This window comes from Alternaria infectoria, assembly GCF_024043175.1.
Source record: "Alternaria infectoria strain BMP 0036 chromosome Unknown scaffold_18, whole genome shotgun sequence".
Classification (NCBI taxonomy): domain Eukaryota; kingdom Fungi; phylum Ascomycota; class Dothideomycetes; order Pleosporales; family Pleosporaceae; genus Alternaria; species Alternaria infectoria.
In genome coordinates, this window is record NW_026250707.1 from 400064 (window position 1) to 422936 (window position 22873).

At 53.5% G+C, this 22873-nt stretch overlaps 8 protein-coding genes across 8 annotated transcripts; 4 read left to right on the forward strand and 4 right to left on the reverse strand.

The window, feature by feature from the left end:
* Positions 1–156: 156 nt before the first annotated feature.
* Positions 157–1861, forward strand: J4E92_008738 (uncharacterized protein; the record flags this gene model as incomplete). The annotated part of the gene is made up of 5 exons (XM_051500089.1): positions 157–226; positions 318–1003; positions 1062–1256; positions 1304–1723; positions 1775–1861. 5 exons carry the CDS (start codon positions 157–159, stop codon positions 1859–1861), a joined length of 1458 nt encoding a protein of 485 aa, XP_051349787.1.
* Positions 1862–2657: 796 nt separating this feature from the next.
* J4E92_008739 (uncharacterized protein) lies at positions 2658–5992 on the forward strand (the record flags this gene model as incomplete). The annotated part of the gene is made up of 2 exons (XM_051500090.1): positions 2658–4958; positions 5012–5992. The coding sequence occupies 2 exons, from the start codon at positions 2658–2660 to the stop codon at positions 5990–5992; spliced, it is 3282 nt and encodes a 1093-aa protein (XP_051349788.1).
* A 373-nt stretch (positions 5993–6365) lies between these two features.
* On the reverse strand, positions 6366–9019 carry J4E92_008740 (uncharacterized protein; the record flags this gene model as incomplete). Its single annotated transcript, XM_051500091.1, has 6 exons — positions 6366–7469; positions 7566–7923; positions 7973–8176; positions 8225–8355; positions 8407–8569; positions 8697–9019. 6 exons carry the CDS (start codon positions 9017–9019, stop codon positions 6366–6368), a joined length of 2283 nt encoding a protein of 760 aa, XP_051349789.1.
* Positions 9020–9486: 467 nt separating this feature from the next.
* On the forward strand, positions 9487–9765 carry J4E92_008741 (uncharacterized protein; the record flags this gene model as incomplete). Its single annotated transcript, XM_051500092.1, has 2 exons — positions 9487–9583; positions 9632–9765. 2 exons carry the CDS (start codon positions 9487–9489, stop codon positions 9763–9765), a joined length of 231 nt encoding a protein of 76 aa, XP_051349790.1.
* Positions 9766–10354: 589 nt separating this feature from the next.
* Positions 10355–11068, forward strand: J4E92_008742 (uncharacterized protein; the record flags this gene model as incomplete). The annotated part of the gene is made up of 1 exon (XM_051500093.1): positions 10355–11068. One exon carries the CDS (start codon positions 10355–10357, stop codon positions 11066–11068), a length of 714 nt encoding a protein of 237 aa, XP_051349791.1.
* Positions 11069–12645: 1577 nt separating this feature from the next.
* Positions 12646–16530, reverse strand: J4E92_008743 (uncharacterized protein; the record flags this gene model as incomplete). Its single annotated transcript, XM_051500094.1, has 1 exon — positions 12646–16530. One exon carries the CDS (start codon positions 16528–16530, stop codon positions 12646–12648), a length of 3885 nt encoding a protein of 1294 aa, XP_051349792.1.
* Positions 16531–17832: 1302 nt separating this feature from the next.
* J4E92_008744 (uncharacterized protein) lies at positions 17833–20133 on the reverse strand (the record flags this gene model as incomplete). Its single annotated transcript, XM_051500095.1, has 5 exons — positions 17833–18318; positions 18375–18756; positions 18813–19640; positions 19697–19790; positions 19848–20133. 5 exons carry the CDS (start codon positions 20131–20133, stop codon positions 17833–17835), a joined length of 2076 nt encoding a protein of 691 aa, XP_051349793.1.
* Positions 20134–21230: 1097 nt separating this feature from the next.
* On the reverse strand, positions 21231–22372 carry J4E92_008745 (uncharacterized protein; the record flags this gene model as incomplete). The annotated part of the gene is made up of 3 exons (XM_051500096.1): positions 21231–22120; positions 22173–22244; positions 22294–22372. 3 exons carry the CDS (start codon positions 22370–22372, stop codon positions 21231–21233), a joined length of 1041 nt encoding a protein of 346 aa, XP_051349794.1.
* Between the last annotated feature and the right edge of the window lie 501 nt (positions 22373–22873).

Here is a 22873-nt window from a genome sequence, read left to right on the forward strand (position 1 = left end):
TGCGTGAGAGCAACGACGTCGTATCCTACTGCACCGCGTCAGTCTACCGCCGGCGCATTCAACTACAACTCGAAGAGCTCACATTCGTCGAGGAAAGCTACTGTGCGCTGCAGCTCGCGCGTCGCATCCGTCCAGGGAACATTCAGGTCGTGAAACATGGCTGCACTAGCTAGAATGACTACTGCAGAGGTGGAAGGAGAAATGCGGCAGCGCAAGCTAAATAATTGTAAGTGAGATAGAAGGGATCGTCATCAGCACCTGGGCCCGCCTGCCGGAAAAGCTTGGCCCTTGCCTGGTACTAGTCTAACGCCCACAAGCCATCCTCCACCACCAACACGAGCAGCCAGAGCTCACCACCGCCGACACCCAGGCACCCCCGCCCAACCACGAGGCCCAACGCGACTGCCGTGACGGCCCTCTGTTGCGCCTTCCTCCATATCCGCTCCTTGCGCTCGCTGTCCTTGGTGCGCTTGCAGGCCTTGCCCTCTTCTCCCAGGGTCCCGACGTCCTCCGCTTCTTCACCCCACTATACGACCCCTCGCTCGATACAACAGCCCCTTGGCGCAGAGATCTCAGTACAGACCTCGAAGAACGCGCAGAGTGGAATTCAACAGATCTCCCGGAGAACTGCTTTGTTACCCGAATGGCGTTGAACAACAGTAGCGGGGCTACAAGCCTCGCTCGCGTCTACGCCGATGTCAACGCGAACATGCCTCGGTCGTACTGGGACTACGACTCGGTGAACATCTCCTGGGGCGTGCTCGAGAACTACGAGGTCGTCCGCAAGATTGGCCGCGGAAAGTACTCGGAGGTCTTTGAGGGCATCAACGTGGTTAACTACCAGAAATGCGTCATCAAGGTCCTCAAGCCCGTCAAGAAGAAGAAGATAAAGCGTGAGATCAAGATCCTGCAGAATCTGTCGGGTGGCCCCAACATCGTCTCGCTGTTGGACGTGGTGCGCGACAACCAGGTTAGTGACGGCTCCGACTGGATTGGCGACTGGGTACTGAGGCCCAACCGCTGCCGCGTGCTTGAGAGAAAAGCTGACCAGCGATCAACAGAGCAAAACACCCTCGCTGATATTCGAATACGTCAACAACACCGACTTCAGAAGTCTGTACCCCAAGTTCCAGGACTACGACGTGCGATACTACATCTTCGAGCTGCTCAAGGCCCTCGACTACTGTCACAGCAAAGGCATCATGCACCGTGATGTCAAGCCTCATAACGTTATGATCGATCATGAGAAGCGGAAGGTGGGTACATCCTATCAGAGCAGAGGAGCACAGCTAACGAGTACTAGTTGCGCCTAATCGACTGGGGTCTAGCGGAATTCTACCATGCAGGAACCGAATACAACGTCCGTGTCGCGTCACGTTACTTCAAGGGCCCCGAGCTACTAGTCGATTTCCAAGAGTACGACTACTCGCTTGATATGTGGTCGCTGGGTGCCATGTTCGCCTCAATGATCTTCAGGCGGGAACCATTCTTCCACGGCAACAGCAACTCTGACCAGCTCGTCAAGATTGCCAAGGTGCTTGGAACGGAGGACCTGTTTGACTATCTCGATAAGTACGACATTGAGCTAGACGCCCAGTACGACGACATACTTAGTCGGTATCCCAAGAAGCCGTGGCACTCATTCATCAATGCCGAGAACCAGCGCTTTGTCAGCAACGATGCGATTGACTTCCTTGACAAACTGCTGCGATACGATCACCAGGTACGTTCTGTCATATGTAAAGATGCGGTGTCAAAGACTAACATGTATCAGGACCGACTGACTGCCCAAGAGGCTATGCAACATCCTTACTTTGCGCCCGTCCGACAGGCTGCGCAGCAAAACAGCACCGCGGCATGATTGAGATACCCATTCACGTAATTAGACTTTATGTAATAGCATAAAAGTTACAGCAACGAAATACTCGGTCTCCCATCTATCCGTTCCAAGTTTTTTTGGCTTGAGACACAACCGAGGTGCCGGCGTACAAGCACAGGGCGCACATCACGGAGCGGCAGTGCATAGGGCAAGGTGCTAGGTATCGTTCTTGTATAAGCGATGGGGAGCGCAATGGTACATCGCAGGCGCATGGGAGCAAACAAAGCTCAACAAGTACTCGGCTCAATGCATATTGGGGTGTTGGTGGACGCTCATTCTTGCTAGAAGTGTCTTATGCTCACGGTAGTCAATGATGAATCTTTTTGTGACACACCTATCTCTGACTCGACTTGTGCACCTCAACTGGTGTTTTGCTTTTCATCACATATGAATCATCGTCGGGCATTCCCGATGTGAGATCGGAGAGCTCCTATCGTCTGGCAATGACTGTGTCCCGTCATGACTGTGCTGTATGCAGTCATGGAGCGACGAGCATGGCTCAATGGTTCGTCGTCGTAGGCGGGGTCCGTCCGAGCTCCAGGATGTGGGGTGACGCAGGCCGGACTTGGACGACTCACACCCAGGCACTTTTTTGTTAATGTTGCCCCGCACCGCGCCCACTACACTGCGCGCCGCCTGCAGACGAAACCTCGATTCTCAAATTCTTGCCAGACGCCCATTGCAATTGAGACGGCCAATCCGCAGCCTATCGCGAACCTACACGCCGCTTCACGCTGAGCGCGTGCTCATCCACAAACACCACTACTCGACCGCAACCATGGCGCTCAACGCGTCCTCCCACAACTCGACCGGCGATAAGACGGCACCTAACACTGCGCCGCCTCCCGAGCTCAGCGCAGACGTTAAGAAGGACATACTTGGCGCTGCCGAGCACGAGGCTACCGGCCAACATGCGCCTGGCCGTGAGAACGACAAGGGCGTAGAGAAGAAGGAGAAGTCCGCCAAGGAACTCGAGAAGGAGCGCAAGAAGGCCGAGAAGGACGCAAAGTTCAAGGCAAAGAAGGCTGCCGCTGCCGGTGCCTCCAAGGATGTCGCCGCTCCAGCCAAAGAGAAGAAGAAGAAGGGCAAGGAGGAGGAGCAACTACCAGAATACGTCGAAGAGACACCCAAGGGCGAGAAGAAGAGGCTGAGGCCCCTAGATGACGCATACACAAAGGCATACATACCCAAGGTCGTCGAGTCGGCATGGGATGCATGGTGGGATTCCCAGGGCTTCTTCAAGCCTCAGTTCGCCGAGAACGGATATGTCAAGGGACCCGGACACTTCGTCATTCCCATTCCCCCACCCAACGTTACCGGAAAGCTACACTGCGGACACGCACTCGCTACGAGTCTCCAGGATGTCCTCATACGGTGGCATAGAATGAGGGGCTACACCACCCTGTACCTGCCTGGTTGCGACCACGCTGGTATCGCTACACAGTCCGTTGTCGAGAAGATGCTCAAGCGGAGGGAGAACAAGACGAGATACGATCTTGGTCGCCAAAAGTTCCTTGAGCGGACTATGGAGTGGAAGGAGGAATACCATCAGCATCTTACCAACACTCTGCGCAGAATGGGTGGATCGTTCGATTGGACACGCGAGGCCTTCACCATGGATGAGAACTGCTCCAAGGCTGTTACGGAAACCTTCGTGCGCCTGCATGAGGATGGATTGATCTACCGCAGTAACAGATTGGTCAACTGGTGCACGGCTCTCAACACAGCTCTTAGCACACTTGAGGTCGACAACAAGGATCTGGCTGGACCTACCAAGCTTTCTGTGCCTGGGTACGAGAGGATGGTTGAGTTCGGTGTTCTTACTCACTTCAAGTACGCCATCGAAGGTACCGACCAGTTCATCGAGATCGCTACAACACGTCCCGAGACAATGCTCGGTGACTCCGGTATCGCTGTTCACCCCAAGGACGACCGTTACAAGCACCTCGTCGGAAAGAAAGCCCGTCACCCCTTCATCGACCGTCTCATGCCTATTGTCGCTGACGACTATGTCGACCCTGAGTTTGGTACTGGAGCTGTGAAGCTTACTCCAGCACACGACCCCAACGATTTCAACCTCGGAAAGAAGCACGGTCTCGAGTTCATCAACATCTTGAACGACAACGGAACTATGAACAAAAACGCTGGTCAATTCGAAGGCGCCAAGCGTTTCGATGTCCGCTACACCGTCGTTGATGCACTGAAGAAGGCGGATCTCTTCGTCAAGACGGAGCCCAACCCCATGAAGGTCCCGATATGCTCAAGATCTGGCGATGTCATCGAACCCATCATGAAGCCGCAATGGTGGATGAAGATGGACAGCCTGGCTAAGCCCGCTATCGAAGCCGTAGAGAAGGGCGACATTAAGATCAGGCCCGCCACCTCCGAGAAGGTCTACATGCACTGGATGAACAACATTCAAGATTGGTGCTTGTCTCGACAGCTGTGGTGGGGTCACCAGATTCCCGCGTACTTTGTTGAAATCGAAGGTCAAGCGGGTGACCGAAGTGAGGACGAACTCTGGATCACCGGCCGGACAGAGGAGGAGGCGCGGGCCAAGGCAGAGAAGAAATTCCCTGGCAAGAAGTTCACGCTATCACGGGATGAGGATGTCCTCGACACATGGTTCTCTTCCGGTCTGTGGCCATTCTCCACCCTCGGCTGGCCCAACCAGACCGCCGACCTGGAGAAGCTCTTCCCCACATCTGTTCTCGAGACCGGATGGGATATTCTCTTCTTCTGGGTTGCCAGGATGATCTTCCTCTCGCTGTACCTTACCGGCAAGGTTCCGTTCAAGGAGGTCTACTGCCATTCGCTCATTCGTGACTCTGACGGCAGGAAGATGTCCAAGTCGCTGGGTAACGTTGTAGATCCTGTTGACATCATGGATGGTATCACTCTACAGAAGCTACACGACCAGCTTCGCGCGGGTAACCTTGATCCCAAGGAGTTGACCAAGGCGGAGAAGTACCAGAAGACAGCTTTCCCTCAGGGTATCCCCGAGTGCGGTGCTGATGCGTTGCGCATGGCCCTTGTTGGGTACACCACAGGAGGAGGTGACATCTCGTTCGATGTCAACGTAGGTGATCCCTGATATATTGTTCTCGATGTTGTATACTGACTAGTCATCAGGTCATCCACGGATACCGAAGGTTCTGTAACAAGATCTACCAGGCCACGAAGTACGTCATTGGACGTCTGGGAGACAACTTCACACCACAAGAGAAGGTCACAAAGGGAGGCTCAGAGTCACTACCTGAGCGATACATTCTGCATCAGCTCAACGTCGCTTCCAAGAAGATCAACGACCACTTGGAGGCACGCGAGTTCAGTCTGGCTACCCAGGCTGCCTACAAGTACTTCTACGTCTACCTCTGCGACACCTACATCGAGAACAGCAAAGCCATTTTCGACGAGGGCAGCGAAGAGCAGAAGGAAAGCGCGAAACAGACGCTCTACACCGCCATTGAGGGAGGACTGAACATGATCCACCCCTTCATGCCCTTCCTCACCGAAGAGCTATGGCAGCGTCTCCCCCGCCGTCAAGGCGACTCCACCCCCTCCATCACCATCGCACCCTTCCCCCAATACAAGCCAGAATTCGAAGACGAAACCGCAAACGCCGAATACGAGCTCCTCGTCGACAGCGCAAAGGGCCTCCGTTCTCTGACCGCCGAATACGCCATCAAGGAAGGCGCATCCACCTACATCAAGTCCCTGGACGACTCTACCCATGCCACCCTCAGTACACCCACGTCCCTCCCCTCCATCCGTTCCCTCGCCGGAAAGACGGTCGCAGACATCAAAATCCTATCTCCGACCGACTCCATCCCCTCCGGTTGCGCCGTCTACACTATCGGCACCGCCGCGACCGCGTACCTCGACGTCAAGGGCCGCATTGAGCTCGACAAGGAGATTACCAAGGCTCAAGACCGCCTTGTTAAAGCCAACGAGACGATTACGCGCCAGAAGAAGATTATGGATGATGAGTGGGAGCAGAAGGTTAGTGATGCGGTCAAGGAGCAGGAGAAGGAGAAGCTGAGGACTGCGGAGTTGGAGGCGAGGAATTGGGAGGCGAGTATTGAGCAGTTCCAGAAGATGAAGATTGAGTAGATGTGTGTTTGTTTGTTAGAAGAGGATGATGTGATTTCGATGGAGATGTATTAGCATAGAAACGATCACTACGACGTAAAGTAAAAGTGCCAATGGATGAATGCAGATCCGTGTTTTGAACAAATTGGAATGTTGTACATTGGCTGCACTGTATCTCCGTGGAACCACGTATCCTCTCTCTGTTATGATCCATTCGCTTTCCCACCTCATTTTCTCCCATCGTACTGTGGTACACCCTACTTCCTATCGTAGCACAAAGCTCTGAATGAACCCGATAGGTATACACATGATGAAACGAACGCCTCGAATCCAAACCCCATGGCATGTTCCTTCCTTCGACTCCACCCAGTTTCCTCTCTCCTCATCTCCCCATCTACGAAACAGCCTTGACCTCCAAAGCGCCATTAGCACTCTCCTTGACCATCTGCGCATCCCCACCAGCACCCGCACTACTCTCGTTCTTAACCATAGTAGGCATACTGACGCTCCTGCCCTCACCAAGCACCTCAGGCCTCCACCTAACCAACAACTTCTGCGCACTAGGTTTAGCCCGCTCATTCTCCGTCCACATCTCTGCCAGGATATCGACGACGATCTTGCGGACAGGGGGACGGAACATGTACAGGTAGTGGAGTGTGTTACACGCCAAGTCGATGCGCTCGGGGTCTTCGGCCATCTTCTTGAGGCGCACGAGGATGCTGTAGTCGATGGCGGGTATCTCGGAGAGGAAGCGGATGATGATTTTATCGGTGTGTTCGATGTAAGGTAGGATGCCGTCGATGAGGCGGAGAGCGCAGCGGTGGTAGTTGCCTGGTGGCTTCGGCGATGTGTGGTGGTTGGAAGAACCGTTTGTAGCGGTGTCTTCGGCGGACTCGGCGAGGACCATGTCGTTGTACCATTCTTCGTTGAGCCACGAGATGGCGACGTCGATGCGAGACTTCCAGTTGTATAGTATGTACTGATACAGGCCGTCTCTTACCGCATCGCTGATGTGCATGTTGCCCTTGGCGTTCTTGACGGCGTATTCATCTTTGATGCCTTCTTCCGGGTCGTCTAGGCCAGCGCTGGCTCGTGTAGCTAGTCGAGAGAGTATAGTGACCCAGGCGTCTCTGTTGTAATCGGTGGCCGCAAGTCGATTGAAGCCGCCTTTAGCGACTTTGCTCTTCTGTGTCTCATCTACACTGCTCAGCATGCCGAAGGCTCGATGTACGGTCATGTCACCGTACTTCTGAACATCCTGTTCTGATAACGGAGGTGCCTCGGGCAGCTTGTAGGGTGCTAACGCGGATGACGGCCCGCCTTGTGAGGAGAAGGGATTCGAGGGGATGCCATCGAGCTTGTTGATGAGTTGTTCAGCGTCTTCGGGCTCGAAGTCGGGCTCGTATTCTTCTTCGTCTTCTGCGGCGGCGGTCGGTGGGGGCTGTACAGGGCGACTTGGTGCGGTCTGTTTGAGTGTCTGATAACGAGCGCGGACGGCCTAGATGATGTTAGCACGGTTACGACTGACACCTCCAATAAGGCCTGAAACGTATAGGCCAACGTGGGTCTGAATTGGACAGGGAACATCACATACGTTGATAGCTTGTTCAAGCTTCTGTGGGTTCACCGACTGCAGAACAGGCACGACTATCCTCAGCAATTGCTCGGGATCCCTGAAGTTCTGCACATCAAAGTTCGCAGTGCTGCCCTCAGCGTTCAGTGTGTACAGTTGTCGCCAGCTCACTTCACCAGGCGGTAGCGGCTGGACGGATGGCGTGCGACTTGGAGGCTCAGCGACTAAGCGTTGCCTCTTTGCCGGGTCAAGACCATCAGTGGGCTCAACCGGTGCCGGACGTTTACGGTTAGATTCATCGAACACTTCAATCCGTGTACGATGCATGCGTTCAAGGAACTGCTGTATCCGTCCGTTGATGGGGTTATCTGGGGAGTTTCTACGTTTATGAGCATCAGCAGTACTATCATATAGCAAGGCAGACATACCTCTTTATGATGTTCACAAGCAGTGCCCTTGTTGTACGCTCAATCGACTTCATGATGACCTTGTTCTTGGGCGTCATGGGCGAATTGGCGAGCTTGAGAGGGTTGAAGTTGAAGACACTGTTCAAGATCTTATTTGCAACATTTGGGCGGCGGTGGATTAGCATGCCCAAGCTGTTGAGTGTGGCAGTCACAAGCAAGCCGTCACTAGTCTCTGTTAGAGGCATTCCAGCAGTCTGCGACTGTCTATCTAACCTGTGATCTCCGTGTATGATATCCAGCAACCTGTCCAACAGCCCGTGTCCTTCAGCCTCGAGGCTCGCGTAGGGTATGAGGGGGTGGTCGCGGGATACGAGGGAGAGGGAGATGTCGTTCGGGTCGGCGCGCTGCGAGGGATCAGATGGCTGTGTATACATTGGGTAGAGTGTGGTATTTACCCTAGGGTCCGTAACGCCTGGTGTCTGTACCAGGACGACTTGCTGGAGGAACTTGACGCAACATATCCGCACACCGGGCGCGGCTGCGTCCATTCGGCGCAAGATGTTGGACTTGATGCCGGCCATGAGCTGCCATTTCTGGGCATCGCTGGCGTCGGAGACACTGACACATGCAAGTATAAGAACGTGTTCGCTGTATCGCAATCATAGGCATCTGGCAAGGGGACCTCAAGATGCGCATGGCATATTTGACATGGGGACTTCTATCTGATGCCTGGGATGTCACTTACATGTGTTTGTAGACAAGCGGGTACACGCTGGCAGCCGCCTGGATGGCGCTCTTGATGACGCTCTTGTCTTCAACATTGTCGAGGTAGGCTTTCAGGGTCGCCAACACAGAGGGCGCGCTGTTCTGCTTGACGTCTTGGGGCCATGTTGGCGACGCAAAAGCCTCAGCTAGAAAGTCGGCACCCCAGCGCTGTATCTCGATGCTCTGGTCTTCACTGTAGCCGATGATGGGGAGCACGCCCGGTATGATGGTAGGATAGTATCTACCGTCGCCTAACGCGAGCGACCGGGCGGACTCCATCTGCTGTATCGTTTGCGAACTCATGGCGATGGCTGATGGCGAGTGCACACGAGACGAGCTTTGTTTCTTCGAAAGGGTGAAGAGAAGTGACGCTGCCTCACGCGCGCACGGCAATCAGACTAAGAACGCGACAAAGCCCGGTATCCGACGTCAAGGGCGCTCCCATTCCCAGCAAAGCTAATGATTAAAGAGGCGTAGAGAGCGTGGAGAAGCGAAGGGGGATTGCGCGACTGGTGTTGTTGACTACAGCTGCGGGTGAGGTGAGTGACGCGGAGGGTTCGCGGCAGTGCCATGATGATCTACGCCTGGCCGCCAAGGCCGCCTAGCGTGGTGGAAGTTCACCACCGCGGCGAGACATTGGCGATTCCCCGCAAAGCAGTGAGAGTCTCAGCACGCCAACATGGGATAGTAAGTGGCATTGCGCATGTACATCGAGGGTGTATGCTAACGCCGACAGCAAACCCTTCCGCTCGACCTACTATGACGACCGCATGCGGGCATCGCCGGCCCTGCTGCGAACCCGCGCGCCGTACCTGATCAAAAACACCATCACCGGCTTCGCTATCTGCACCCTGGTGGTTGGCATCTGTATGGTACACGCCTTCTCTGCCTAGAGCATTGACTAATTGCGCATAGACACATACACCATCAATGCCATCTCGCAGGATGAGTTCGAGGATGTCATCGTACCGGACAAGCCTCTAGACCGAGCCGCACAGCCACTGGGCACCACCCAAGCACTCCAGCAGGCAGTCGAAGCGCGGAAGTAGCGAAACACACGACCTTGTATATTGGTGTATAAGAATATGGGCATTGGGCAGGCGCTATAGGATCATTCAGGGAATACCACTTTTTAACCATATGATCTTGTTCGGCCCACAGAGTTGTCTTGAATTGGTTTGGTATTCCATCGCAGTCATTCGCAGCCATCAGGTCACTGGCCGTGTTTTGTGCCTTCCACATGCACTTGCCTCTCGCTACCTAATGCTCACGACTCATAGATTTATGGTTGCGTTTAACGAGTGCGCCTTGGCTCTGGATCCTTTTCAAACCCTGGGCCGTCTCCCACGATCACTGTCGCCTGACCTTGGCGAACTCAAAGTTCGGTATATCGCCATGTGGATCTGGTTCAGCCAACAGTAGGTGCTCTACTACAAAGCCAAATTACGTATGATGTATTCGCAGCCTACGAGCCTCATGGTTTCAGTCATCACTTAGTGCAGCGTGACCGTCTGAAGGTGGCAGCGTAAAGAGCGGTAGCATCCATAAATTAGCTGTGCGCCTGGAAATTTCTTCTATATGACTTTCCTCAGACACATATAAGACTTCCTCTGTCTATCTTACATCCCATCGCTAGCTATGGCTTCTCTTACCACCACCAACGCCGACCTTGCTCGGCTGAGCGCGAGCACCGACAGCAGCACTACCATCGACGAAGCCGATTTGAAGGCCTCCACCCGCGTCCAACGAAAAGACAAGTCGTCTGTTAGGCGCTGGTTCAGCTTTGTTCGTAAAATTGTCTCCCCCCAAAACACACGAAAGCAGTCAGAGTGTTCGACATGCGGGAAGAAATCCGAGGAGTCTCTCGTCCAAGTCTCCCCTCCCAGAGCATCATCCACCATCGCCATCGCTCCCTCCAGTACTTATGAGGAAGGCATCGAAGGCACAACGAAGGTGGACCCGACTGCCTTCCTGAGGCCTGTTGCGCGGTCCACATCTGTACCCGCATCCCTTCGTCGCTCGGCTCCCGCCCCTGCCTTCGCAAGTTCTTATCTCGAGGCAATCTCTGAAGAACCAACAGACTCGTCGACACATCGATCAGACACGGTCGAAACCGTCAAAGTCGACGACTCCACGCCACCCAAGCCGGCAAAGGCCAAACGCAGTCACGGCCCCCGCAAGCCGATCATGATCACTCCCGACCTGATCAAGAAAATCGAGAGGGACAACAAGAAACGCCAGGGACCGTGTGTTCGACGGGCTGAAGTGAAGAAGAATAGCACGGGCGCTGTTGCCTCAGCGTCCGGTGCTAAGGGCGTTCGCGCCAACCCGATGAGGTGGTCGCAAGACTAAGAGAAGGATGAAGGTCAGCAGAAAAGATGGTATAAGGGCATTCGCTCGATATGGGCTTAGAAAATACGCATTCTCGAAGTCATCGCGATGGTGTGACCTAGAGATGTTTCCTGCATCTTGCATCACTGGCACACAGCAAGACTTGGGGAAAGCTCCACATTGCTTCTTTGTTTTATACAACGCTTAAGATCAATACACAATATCTTCGAACAAATCCAACTTCACTCGCAATACCTATAATCTCCATAGAGCCGTAGTCATCTAAGACCCTGTTATATATTGACAATCACTTCAAATTCCCCCAGGTGCTAGGCACGAACTCGAAGAATTCGTATTTTTCCAGCAACACAGATAATATTCAACACTTTGTGCGCGAGCTTTGCTGACTACAATGTTGATTTCCATGGTAGAACGCTTTGCAATACCACAGCCGGGCGACTACCATGTCGCCCAACTCTTTCGTCCGCTCCACATCCCACATTTGTCAGCTCCAACCTGTCCATTCAGCGCATCCCTAATGCATACTGCTTGGACGACATACCTCTCCTTTAGGCTGATGCAGAAATTTCTGGTCGCCATGTAGCCCCCAGACTGGTTCTCCGCCCTTTAAGAGTAATGAACCAAATAAATTATAGGCACAGTCATGGCTTTTAAAATGAAACACTCACGTGCTTTTCACATAGGAATCTCTTCAATTCCAGCATTCCTATAAAGCCCATCCAATCCATTCAACAACCCTCCCATCATTCCCTTACATTCACCCACACAAACCACCACAAAAATGGCACCAAAGCAAACCCCCACCTTCCCTCCATCCACCAACAACCCAATTCCAAGCCCACGCTCAAATTGCGCATGGGAAATGAAAGTACGACAAGTCCGTGAGAACTCGCCTGTCTCCCCATCCCTCCTCTTCGCCACGCCAATCCGCTCCTTCACTATTGCGCCGAAGCGGAAACGCTCGTCGAGCGAAGATGAAGACAACGTCAAAAACGAGGACAAAGACGATCAAGGACATGAACAGAGACGTGTTGCCAAAGTTGCAAAAAGGGAGGAGATACCAGACACAGCGTACGATGCCGATGACGAGGGTGCAAACAGCACTGAAGAGATATCTCTTCCAGTCATAACACCCGATCCTCACTTCTGGTATCGGGCTGCGACGGGGCAGTTTTGGTACCCTAGAGTACCTCTACAAGAAAAGCGAGAGAGCAAGGAAATCCCTTGGTATTACAAAGCCTCTCCTTTTCTTCAGGATTATTGGGATCCCCAGCACCGTCTTCTTGCTGAGAGGGAATGGAAGATGACTTATTCGATGCATAAGACGGGTGAAGAGGATGTGAAGATTAGTGTTGGAAGACGGAAGAAGTATAAGGCGGGTGAAGGTTGGGCAGTGGTAGAAAGGAACTTGAGTCTCGAAATTGCGGATAGAGGATTACCAAGTTTGGCAGAGGAATAGCATTGGAGTTGGGAGAAGTTGGACGGCAGTGTTCTTGATGATTTTGAATAGCTATTGGAGAATCCATCGGAATAAGGATATCATTACCACACCATACCACCACCTACCTAATTATTCCCTAGACCATCTCTTGATCCCCTACTCTCTGCTTTTCCACACCATCTACCGTCTCCTCCCTGCCCTCCTTTCCTCCCTTAACCCTAAACCCCACACCAGGCACCCTACTCCTCAACGCCAAACTACTACAAACCACAGACACACTACTCAACGCCATCGCCAAACTAGCCCAAACAGGATCAAGTCTAATATGCTTCCTCCCCGTATCCTCCATCGCCATACCGCCTTCCATGCCAACACCGTTATGGTGCATGTCCATCTGTTTGCCTCCGGTGGTGATGGGGAACAAGACGCCTGCGGCTATGGGCATGGCGACGAGGTTGTAGATGAGCGCCCAGCCGAAGTTGAAGTATACGCGACGGAAGACTACGCGGGAGAGGTCGAGAAGGGTGAGGATAGTTGTGAGACGGGAGTTGATGAGGATGAACGATGAAGACGAGAGGGCAATGTCAGAACCAGAGCCGATTGCTATGCTGAGGTCGGCGGTGGAGAGAGCGGGTGCGTCGTTGATGCCGTCACCTACCATGGCAACAGTTGCGCGTTTTTGCTTCTTGTCTCTTTGGGATAGGAAGGGGATGTTGAATACAGATTTGTGCGGCTTGGTGAGGGTCTGCTGAAGGTACTTAATCTTCTCGGCTTTCTGTTCTGGGAGGACACCAGCAATGATGTTGGAAGTTGGGATGCCGACTTGCGCGCCTACAGCATTGGCTGTAGTTGGGTTGTCACCAGATAGCATCCATACGTCTATGCCGCGTGCCTGTAGGGCTGATATTACGCCTGGTGCTTCGGGGCGGAGCGGATCGGCGATGGAGAAGGTACATGCAAGTCGCCAGGATGACGGAGGTTGAATTTCAGTGACGGCGAGTGACAGGGCCTCCGACGTGTTGGATGGCTCGGACTGCTCTGGCACACTTTGCTCACCAGTTCGTGGTAGAAACAAGGCGACTAAAGCGACCGAATCTCCCTGCGACTTCCACTTCTGCAATGATGACGCATCGTCGGCGAAGATGGGGACGTTATGGTCAGCCATAAAGCTTTCATTGCCAATGATCGCCACGATGTCTTGTCCATCGACCCTGAAAGTACCCTTGAGACCCTTGCCAGGCACCTCATCAACGTTGACTGCTGTAGGTGTTTTGTGGGTCTCCTTGTTACAGAAAGAGACTAGCGCTCGAGCGATAGGATGATTGCTGTTCTCTTCTAATACCTTGACAATGCCCAACACAAGTGCAGCGTTCTGGTCGTTGGAAATCTTGTGATTCGTTACTGCTGGATCGCCACCCTGTGTCAAGGTGCCAGTCTTGTCAAAGACGATGCAGTCGAGTGAACTGGCTTCTTGGAAAGCTTCACCACCACCGCGGACCAGGATACCGTGTTTGGCGGCCAGTCCACCTCCCACAAAGAGCGCAGTGGGTGCGGCTAGTCCGATACCACAAGGACAAGCGATGACAAAGACGGCAATGGCAAAGCGAAGAGACCAAAGCTCCCAGCCGCCAGCAGATTCGTTCTTCCAGTCGTTCGGTATCGCACCAGTAGTACCGAGGATGAGCCAGACAAGCCAGGTGACGATGGCAGCGGCGATGACAAAAGGTACAAAATGCGAAGTGATAGTATCAGCGACGCGTTCGACCGGTGCTCGACGTGACTGCCCTTCACGCACAGCATGGATTATCTGATCCAACATGGAAGTACCCGATACTGTCGTAACCTTGATCTTGACGGGTGAACCTTTATTCACTGTACCGGAGAACACAGTATCACCCTCGGTCTTCTTGACCGGACGCGACTCACCAGTCAAGCTAGACTCATCAAAGTTAGTGCTGCCTTCGATAATATCTCCATCGAACGGTGGCGAAGTGCCATTGTGGACTCGAACGACATCACCGACCTCGAGAAGATCAGTCGCGATCTTGGTGTCGCCTTTTTCTGCGTCGACAAGAACAGCCTCGTTTGGTCGAAGCTTTCCAAGCGAGGTGACAGCATCGCCAGTCTTGGCTTTGCTATAAGCTTCCAAGAAACGGCCGATGAGTAAGAACATCGTCAGGAAGACTACTGCATCAAAGTAAGAGTCGTTCATGGAACCAGAAGACTTTTTCGTGGCAGCCAAAATGAGCTCTACGATTGATGCCAGGTATGCGATTGTCGTACCGAGTGAGATGAGCATGTTCATGCTACCGAAACGGGTAAAGCGGTGCAGATAAGGGGTCCGGCTTCCTGGTCGCCACATTGATCTCAGCTCTTTCAGTGCACGCCGATGGAATGTATCAGCGGCGAGGAAGTAGATAGGCGTAGCGAGGAAGAATAGTGCCCAGCTTAGTCGAGTGACGTTGCCGGCCCACATCTTGCCCATGAGGTATTTGCGTATGGGGTCTTTGGAGCTAATCAAGCTCATGAAGACGATGCCGAGGACGAACGTCGGAATCGCGATGAGGATGCATAGAATGAGGCGGATCAGGATACGTTTCCGCTCTTCCGCATGCATCTCGCGCGCGCGCTCCTCCAGTGTCGGAGGGTGGAAGACCGAAGGCTGGAACGCTGGGTTGAGGCTCTTGATCGTCGAAAAGATCTTTCGGATCGTGAAGCGAGGAGGGTCCGGTACATATCTGATATGCAGAATTGGTTGCTCGAGCGATAGTGATGGAGAGTCGATTACAAAGCTGCGCTCGTTCTCAAACGCTTCTTGCAATCCTCGGGTAATGTTGTCTGGGCAGTGGTGGCAGAACATACCATCTATGCGAATAGCGACGGAACGCTCGATGGTGTCGGTCACTGTGGTCCCTTCTTGAACAACTTGATCGAGGGTAGCGGTGTACCCGACATCCTCGATACTTTCCTTGATCTCTGGCAGATGTTCCTTGCCTCTGAATATGATGGTCGCACTGTTCGAGATAAGATTGACATCGACCTTCTCAATCCAGGTGAGGGGTCGTAGCGCTTGGTTGACGTTTCCGACACAGGCGGAGCATGTCAGACCTCCGAGAGAATATGTTGCGCGCCATCGCTCGCTCTGTTGCTTCGACGCGGCTACAGCTCCGGGCGATGTGGTCTGCACCTCCTCAAGCTTCTCCACTGTGACATCGAACCCACAATCTTCGATCGTCTCGACAAGCTCCTCACACTTATCTCTGCTACTGAACACTATCACTCCGCTGTTAGTCAAGAGATTGACATTGACTGACTGAACCCATGGCTGTTCCTGGACCGCGTGGGTAATGGCAGAGACGCATGAGCTGCACGTCATGCCGGTAATAGACAGCGTTGCTTTGTAGACTTGTGGGGCCGCAGGCGAGTCAACAGCAACGAAGGCCTCGGATAAAGGCGACTTTGGTTCGGGCGACGAGAAGCCATCGGAGCTACCTCTGGGTGAAGTCGTGACGATAGGCGCAGGCTTGAATCGCCGCAACTCGTCGCCGTGCAAGCTAACCCCACCACCTTCTCTTTTGCACTGCTCGCACTGAGCTAGGTGAGTTTCTTTCTTCTTCATGTCGTCGTGTGAGTCTTCAAGGTCGGCAGCAGGATGTAGCCAGTGGTTGACGGCGCGTTCAAAGCTAGTGTGCCACTCCTTGCTCTTACCCTCGGGGTTCTTAACCTCGATCGGACTCCGGACAGCCTTGGTGTCTTGAAACACGCTGTGTATCTCGAATCCCGCAGCCTCTAGCGAGACGGTGATGTCGTCAAGGTTGAGAGAAGCGGCGTGGCGTACAACCACTGAATGTGAAACGATGGAGACGAATACGTCTTGTGGCGGCGGTGAGAGCGCGGTGAGAGAGGCTTGGATACCGTCCACACATGATGGGCAGTGGAGATTAGAAATAAAGCATGTCGTCGTTGTGGTGCCGTTCACCGCAGGATCGCGCAATCTGGGTAACGGCGCAGCGGGAGACATGGTGACTGGTTCGCGTTCGGGGTGACCTTGGCTGTGTAATATCGACAATGTCGGTACTCCTCAATCAATCGGGTGGATGACTCTCTTGCTCAGGCGATGATTGATAGATGTCAGTGGGCGCCGGTTCCGGGGTAGTAGCCAACGGCTGTCGTCGCGCAATCAAAGCAATCAAGGAAGCGACTGGGCGTGGACGAAGGAAGGAACGTTCAAGGAAACACAACACGATACTGGAACCCTCAGATATAAGTGAAACCCAAATTTTTGAGCCTTTTCCGCGAAATGTGTCATTGCTACCTACATTTCTGATTCATCGTCCAAAAGCGTGACAGTGGCGGCCGCACAAGTCGCGCAGTTGCCACGAGCAAGGTTGAGTGGGTCTCCGCACAAACTGCGCAGTGGCAGCCCACCCGTCTGACTCGCCGGGCCGCATCGTTGGCAAATAAACCCTTGCGCAAACATGTGCATGCAGCATTGCGTGTATGTAGAAGGAATCTCACTCCAGGCACTCTTCTTTGTCTGCGTGCTGGCTTGGCTCATGCCGCACAGGCGTCAGCGGATCTGCAGCCACGTGAAAACAAGCTTCTCGCTTGCCCCGGATTCGTCCACCTTTGGCTCCCGACATGCATATGTCTTCATCTAGATATATGGATAGCAATCTGGAAATACCGACAGCCCTATGCAGTGTATCACGCGGAAGGGCGGCATCGTGATTGCGGAGGACCAATACCGGTACGGGCCATCCAGAAGGAGAGCTGTGCGTCTTGCGAAATTATTTCCCAAGCGGGTTGTACTCTAATAGGCGTGTGTAGGCAAGCGCAAAGACTCTGCGAGCGAGTGGGTCTTCATCTGAACTCCGGCCGTGTCAACACCAGTTCAGAATCTGAAGATACCGCGCTAGAAGCGCGATGTTACGCAGGCGCGTCTCTTGATCTCCAAATTTTAGGCACACAATTTCCAGAAGATGATCACTATAGAAGACAGAGTATCTCAAAAAGCACGATAGATCGTGTAATTTTCAGCAAGAGTTCGTCAGCAGTACTCCAGTGGTGAGGGCGAAAACATCAGGGCTTGGGTCGGCAAAGTCGCATTGGGTGTGCTGCAAACAGCAGAGTCGAGTTGCTTTGGCATAATCTGGGCTCTGGGTATTGGGCTCTCAGCATATATGATGGTTGCTTTCCACAAATGTCGCAGATACTGCGCTAAAAGGAAGTCACCACCTAAAGAAACAAGGAAATGCGGCGCTGCCAGCGCCGCCTGAGGCCCATCCATCGGGCTCCCGCGAGAAGGAAATTAAAACAAAACCTAGATCCCAGGTGTGGTCTTTTTCGATCCGGTCGTCTTGATGTGCTCTTTGGGTGTGTACGGTGGTGGATTGGTATGCTTGTGAGCATCCATCTCTTGCCCCGATGACGAGTCCCTCATGACACCGTGCCCTTGCTCAGCGCTTGCCACCTCAGCAATGGGCCTGCCAGCTAGTTCACCCTTGGTTTCCATCGGTGCCGTCGGCTCGGTTCCTTCGTAACGGCGTTCCGTAGGGATGAAAGCATCGTAGTATCGCGGCATTATGAAGCCGAGCAGGATAACGATTATAGTGATTATGGACAAGATGAATCCGGCAATCATCATTGGGTCGTACCGTAGAGTGTGGAATTCGGGGAAAGCGAAGGAGAAGATGATGGCGAGGACGGGTCCACTGAGATAACGGAGGAGGAATGGCATGAAGGCTGGTATCGTCCAGTTCTTGCCCTGGCCAACGATGACGTTCAGGTCGCGACGGAGTTGGTTACCCTGCCGTGTTTGTTAGTTGACTGAAATGTCAGGGTCGTTTAGTTGGTTCGACTTACCGAGTAGAAGGCGAGGAACCAGAACTTCCGAACGAAAGTATTCCGGTGCCAGAAAGACGGCGCTCGCGCGGTGGGAGTCTTTGCCACGAAAACAGCAATTACAGCCATAAGGAAGTAAAAACCGATACCAGCACCGGCGCCTGCTCCGGGTCGGCTGATGCCGTGCGCGAGACTGATACCAAAGACTTGGCCGCCAAAGAAACCAACATTGTATATGACAAAGGCGGGCAGGCCGGTTTCCTCAACGATGTCTCTCCATCGGTACACAGTCGTAGCGCTGGAAACCTCGCTCCAGACGACAAAGATTAGAGCGACGTTGTTAACCCAGCGATCAATACCATCGAGGAGGTAGTAGCCGAACTCCGTGCAATATGGAAGACACCTAAGTTGTCAAAGTCAGCGAGCAGTTCTTATAAGTAGCTGGGCAGCATCACTTACATCAAAAATGAGAGAACGGTCAGTCCAGTAACCACGACAGGTCTCGAAGCCTTGACCATGCCAGAATCGCAAATAAGCGTGACGACAACGTCAAGCATGACAAAAGCCGAACTAAATCCGAGCACAATGAGCGTGAAGAACAAGAGCACTGCCCAGAAATTTGCTCCAGGCATCTGTAGCACTGCCTCAGGAAGTGTCAAGAAACCTACAACGAAGGCGCCGAGTCGCTCACCGTCCTGTGGCCACCTTTCGAGAAAGCCTACAACGCCAAAGACGGCAAATGCAGCGAAGTTTTCGAAAAGTACGTTGCTACCACAAATAAGACAAGCGTCCATTACGGCGTTGGCGTGTTTGGTGTTGTAACTGGCGTACGACGTGAAGTATCCGAAGCCGATACCGGTGGAGAAGAAGACTTGGCCAACAGCTGTCTGCCACACGACTCCCGAGGCGAGTTGGTCGCTCCTCCAAGTTCTCCAAACAAGAGCAACACCGTCACTCGCATTGGGAAGAGACAGCGCTCGGCCAACGAAGATGATGGTGGTGACGATGGGTAGTCCCATGGTGAAGTATACGACGCGACCGGTCATGCCGACTCCACGGAAGATGGATATCCAGATCAGGAACCATACAAAGATACTCCAGCCTACAGTTGAACCGATCAGAGCTCCGTTGGGATAACCGGTGAATGAAGCTACGGAATTGCCATCCGGCGTTAGGCTTCCCTCGTTGATTGCTCCGCGCTGAAGAACGTCTTTGTAGTAGAAGTCCTCGATGCGGCCTTCCCATGGCAAGGGACTCGTGAAACTTTCTTGGAAGTATCTCATAATCCTGGTGACAGAGTAAGTACAGACCGGACGTCGATATTGTTTGGGGACTCTGCATACCATGCCAAGTTAACAGTAAAGTACTGGACGACAAGGAAACTGACGATAACAGGCCCCATACCGACTCCTTTGAGACGGCGGTTTATGTTGTTAACTAGCGGCAGATGATTAGTTGGTATTCCATACGTAATCGACACATGAGCTGTCTTACAGGCAATGACGGTACCACCACGGTACGCTTGACCGATTGACACTTCTAGGATGAGCGCCGGAATAGCAATGAGGAAGACTGCCAGAAGATATGGAATGAACCATTGTAGGCCATAGTTGTTGTACAGCACACTCGGGTATCTGAGCAAGTTTCCTTGTCCTGCGCAGCCGCCCATGGCAGCGAGCAGAAAGGCTGCTCTCGAGGGCCACTGGTCACGGCCATCTTCGCTTTTCGAGGCTTGAGGCGCCAAATAGCTGCCTATCTTTCGCAGGAATCGCATCGCCATCTTGTATGAACAGCGATCTTGCGAGAGTTGAAGTGAGGTGTAGAAGGCCGGGCCTCAACAAAACGGAAGTATCGGGATAGAGCAACGATCCCAAATCGACCTTTCTTCGGGAGACTGTGAAATGTGGGCGGACCTAGCCATTACATGTGAGAAGTGAAGTACTTTTGTATTCCGTTCAAAGCAAACGCCCCACTACGTCCGCCAAGATCGTACCAGTCTCTTCAAACCCACGTTCGGTTGCTGTTGGTAATGGGTTGCGATTTCCCTGCATTTCCCAGTTCACATCGCATGGTTGACCCACCCGATCCTACACCGGGGGTACGACTACGGCAACCCCGACGTTAACAATCGCCATGACACAAAACAAGCTTTTCCTACAAGATGGGTTTTCTTGCTCGCAATTCACAAAACCTCATGGGACAAGAACATGGTTTCCAGTGGCTCGGCGGGGGCCGCCGTTGATAGCCAAGCTTCCGCCGGGGAGGATGTGGAGAAAAGCTCATCGGCAAAGGCCTGGCGTACGTAAGAGGGTTGGGGTCGAAAGGGTTCCGACGAATCATATTCTGTCTACCTGCCGAGTTCCGCGTGCCAATGCTGGGCGTAGCTCGGTTCCGCCGCAGCTGTCACGTCACGATCGCTCCTTCTTCCGCATTGATTCGCACTTACCATTCAAGCAATCCGAGTGCTTATGAGGAATCGCGACGTCTGATGGCGTGCTCAGGAACCATCGCACGGGGAAAGAATGAGTCCCTTCATCCAACGTGTCTTCGTGAACAGAGAACTGTGGCAAAGCCCGACAGTCCCTTACGATAGCCGATATAGCCGACTTCAGGCGTACCATGCGATCCGCGTCGGACGCGTTGGCTTCGCGTACGACGCAAGTGTGGTGAGCCATGCTTCGCAGCACGTCGGCAACAGTGGGGCAGCCCACCACTTCGGTAACATATGCAGTGTTTGGTCTGGGGGTGGGCCTTTTCAGTGATAGCATGGACGTTGGGTGATGTGCTCCACTCCAGTACATGACCGTCGAAACCTGCAGACTTGTGGTGGATGTATGGAGCCCAAGCCGATTGTTGGGATCGTGCACTTCGAGGCGATCAGGTGTCCGACTCGTGTTGTGCCTCCCACTGAAGATGTTTGACCATGGCCTTTTCCGCTTCAAGCTCGGCTTCAAGTGTGTCGATGCGAAATGTCAGCTCCTTAATCTTCAGTTCCTTTGCCTTGACTGTGTTACGGATGACGTCGCGACCTCTCTTGTATCCTTCGGTGTTCTTGGCGTGTCGAACTAGCAGAGTTCTGAGCTCGTTTTCGGTAGAGTCTGCGAGGCGTGTGCTACTGCTCTGCAGCAAGTCGAAGACGTCTTTGACGATGTCCTCGTTCATTGCATTTCTGAACCGATTTGGAGTGGGAGTCGCGTCAAATGAAGATGACGGGGTTGCGGTCTGATAGTGCTCGTTTGCATCAACGTTGGATGAGGGAGTAAAGAGAGCGCCGCCTGGTGTTGGGTGTCTGGGTGCGAACGGGTTGTCTCCCGGGGATCTTCGGTCGGTTTGGGGCGTCTGCAGCCCATTATTTCTGGAGCCACTGCCTGTCTCCATCTGCCATGGGAGCTTCTGTCGTTTGGGTGCAGGGGTCGTGAAGTTGGTTGTCCTCGCGGCCCTGCTCGGCGTCTCTGCCTCGACCATAGCCTGATTCAGATCATCATCGTTAACCTGCCCAAGGCCGTATTCGTCATCGAAATCATCGTTGCTAGGTCGGGTTCTCTTGCGACTTGATGCGGCCGGGTTCGTCTCGATCGTGTAAGGCGGTGGAGGGGATGGTTGACGTCGGGAAGGCGTGACTGGGTTGGTGGGAGCTGGATTGGCAGGGCCAGGTTCCGTGCGAGAGTTGTTCGCGAGGGCACTCTGCTCCCTGGCATGCGCGTGATCATCCCATAAAAAGAACTTGCATCGGTCCTCCGCATCCTGAGGCTTTTGGCAAGAGCGAACTGGAGCGCGTTAGAGAGCTAGCCTTTTGAAAGTAAAGTAGAAGTAACATACACCATCTTCCCTTGTTCGGGCCTGCTTTCTTGGTTTCGAAGTGTACTGCTGGCAGTCGGGGATTGCAGTCGCCTAGTCGTTGTCAGTGGTGCTCATGTCTTGTGGGAATGTTTGGACTTACAGTGCCAAACGCCGTTCAGAAACTGGCCCTTGGGTGGTCCGCCGCCGCCGCCGCTACGTCCTCCTCTAAAAGCAGACATGATGATTCAGGGAGGATCAAATCGTGATGATGTCAGTGTTGGTGCGATACTAGTGCGGAGGGTCATGTTTGTATCCAAAGTAAACAGAGGTGGCTGGTAACAAGGCGGCGGCTGGGGCTATGATGGTCCGAGCTCGAACCCTGGCCAGCGGGGTGTGAGGTCACCTCAGGCACCGCACCGCGTTCCTGGGGCGAACGCTCCACTTCGTTCCCGCCGTATCTCGTATTGACCACTCGGAGAGTCGCTGGCCTGGATGTACCTGCAATCAATCGTCGACGACGAAATTCAAATTCGACCCTTTTACTGCCGTTGGCCCCATCCCGGCTTGGACACGCGGCCGCCTCCGCAGCTGAGATCCGGACATGTTCTCGACCATGGCCCGATGGCTCCCCTTTGGCCTTCTGTCCCGCATCCAATCCCGCGCACCTCGCACGCTTGGCTCCCATCCCGAGTACTACCATTCACGATAATCATGTCCTGTGCGGCTGTATAGATGCCACA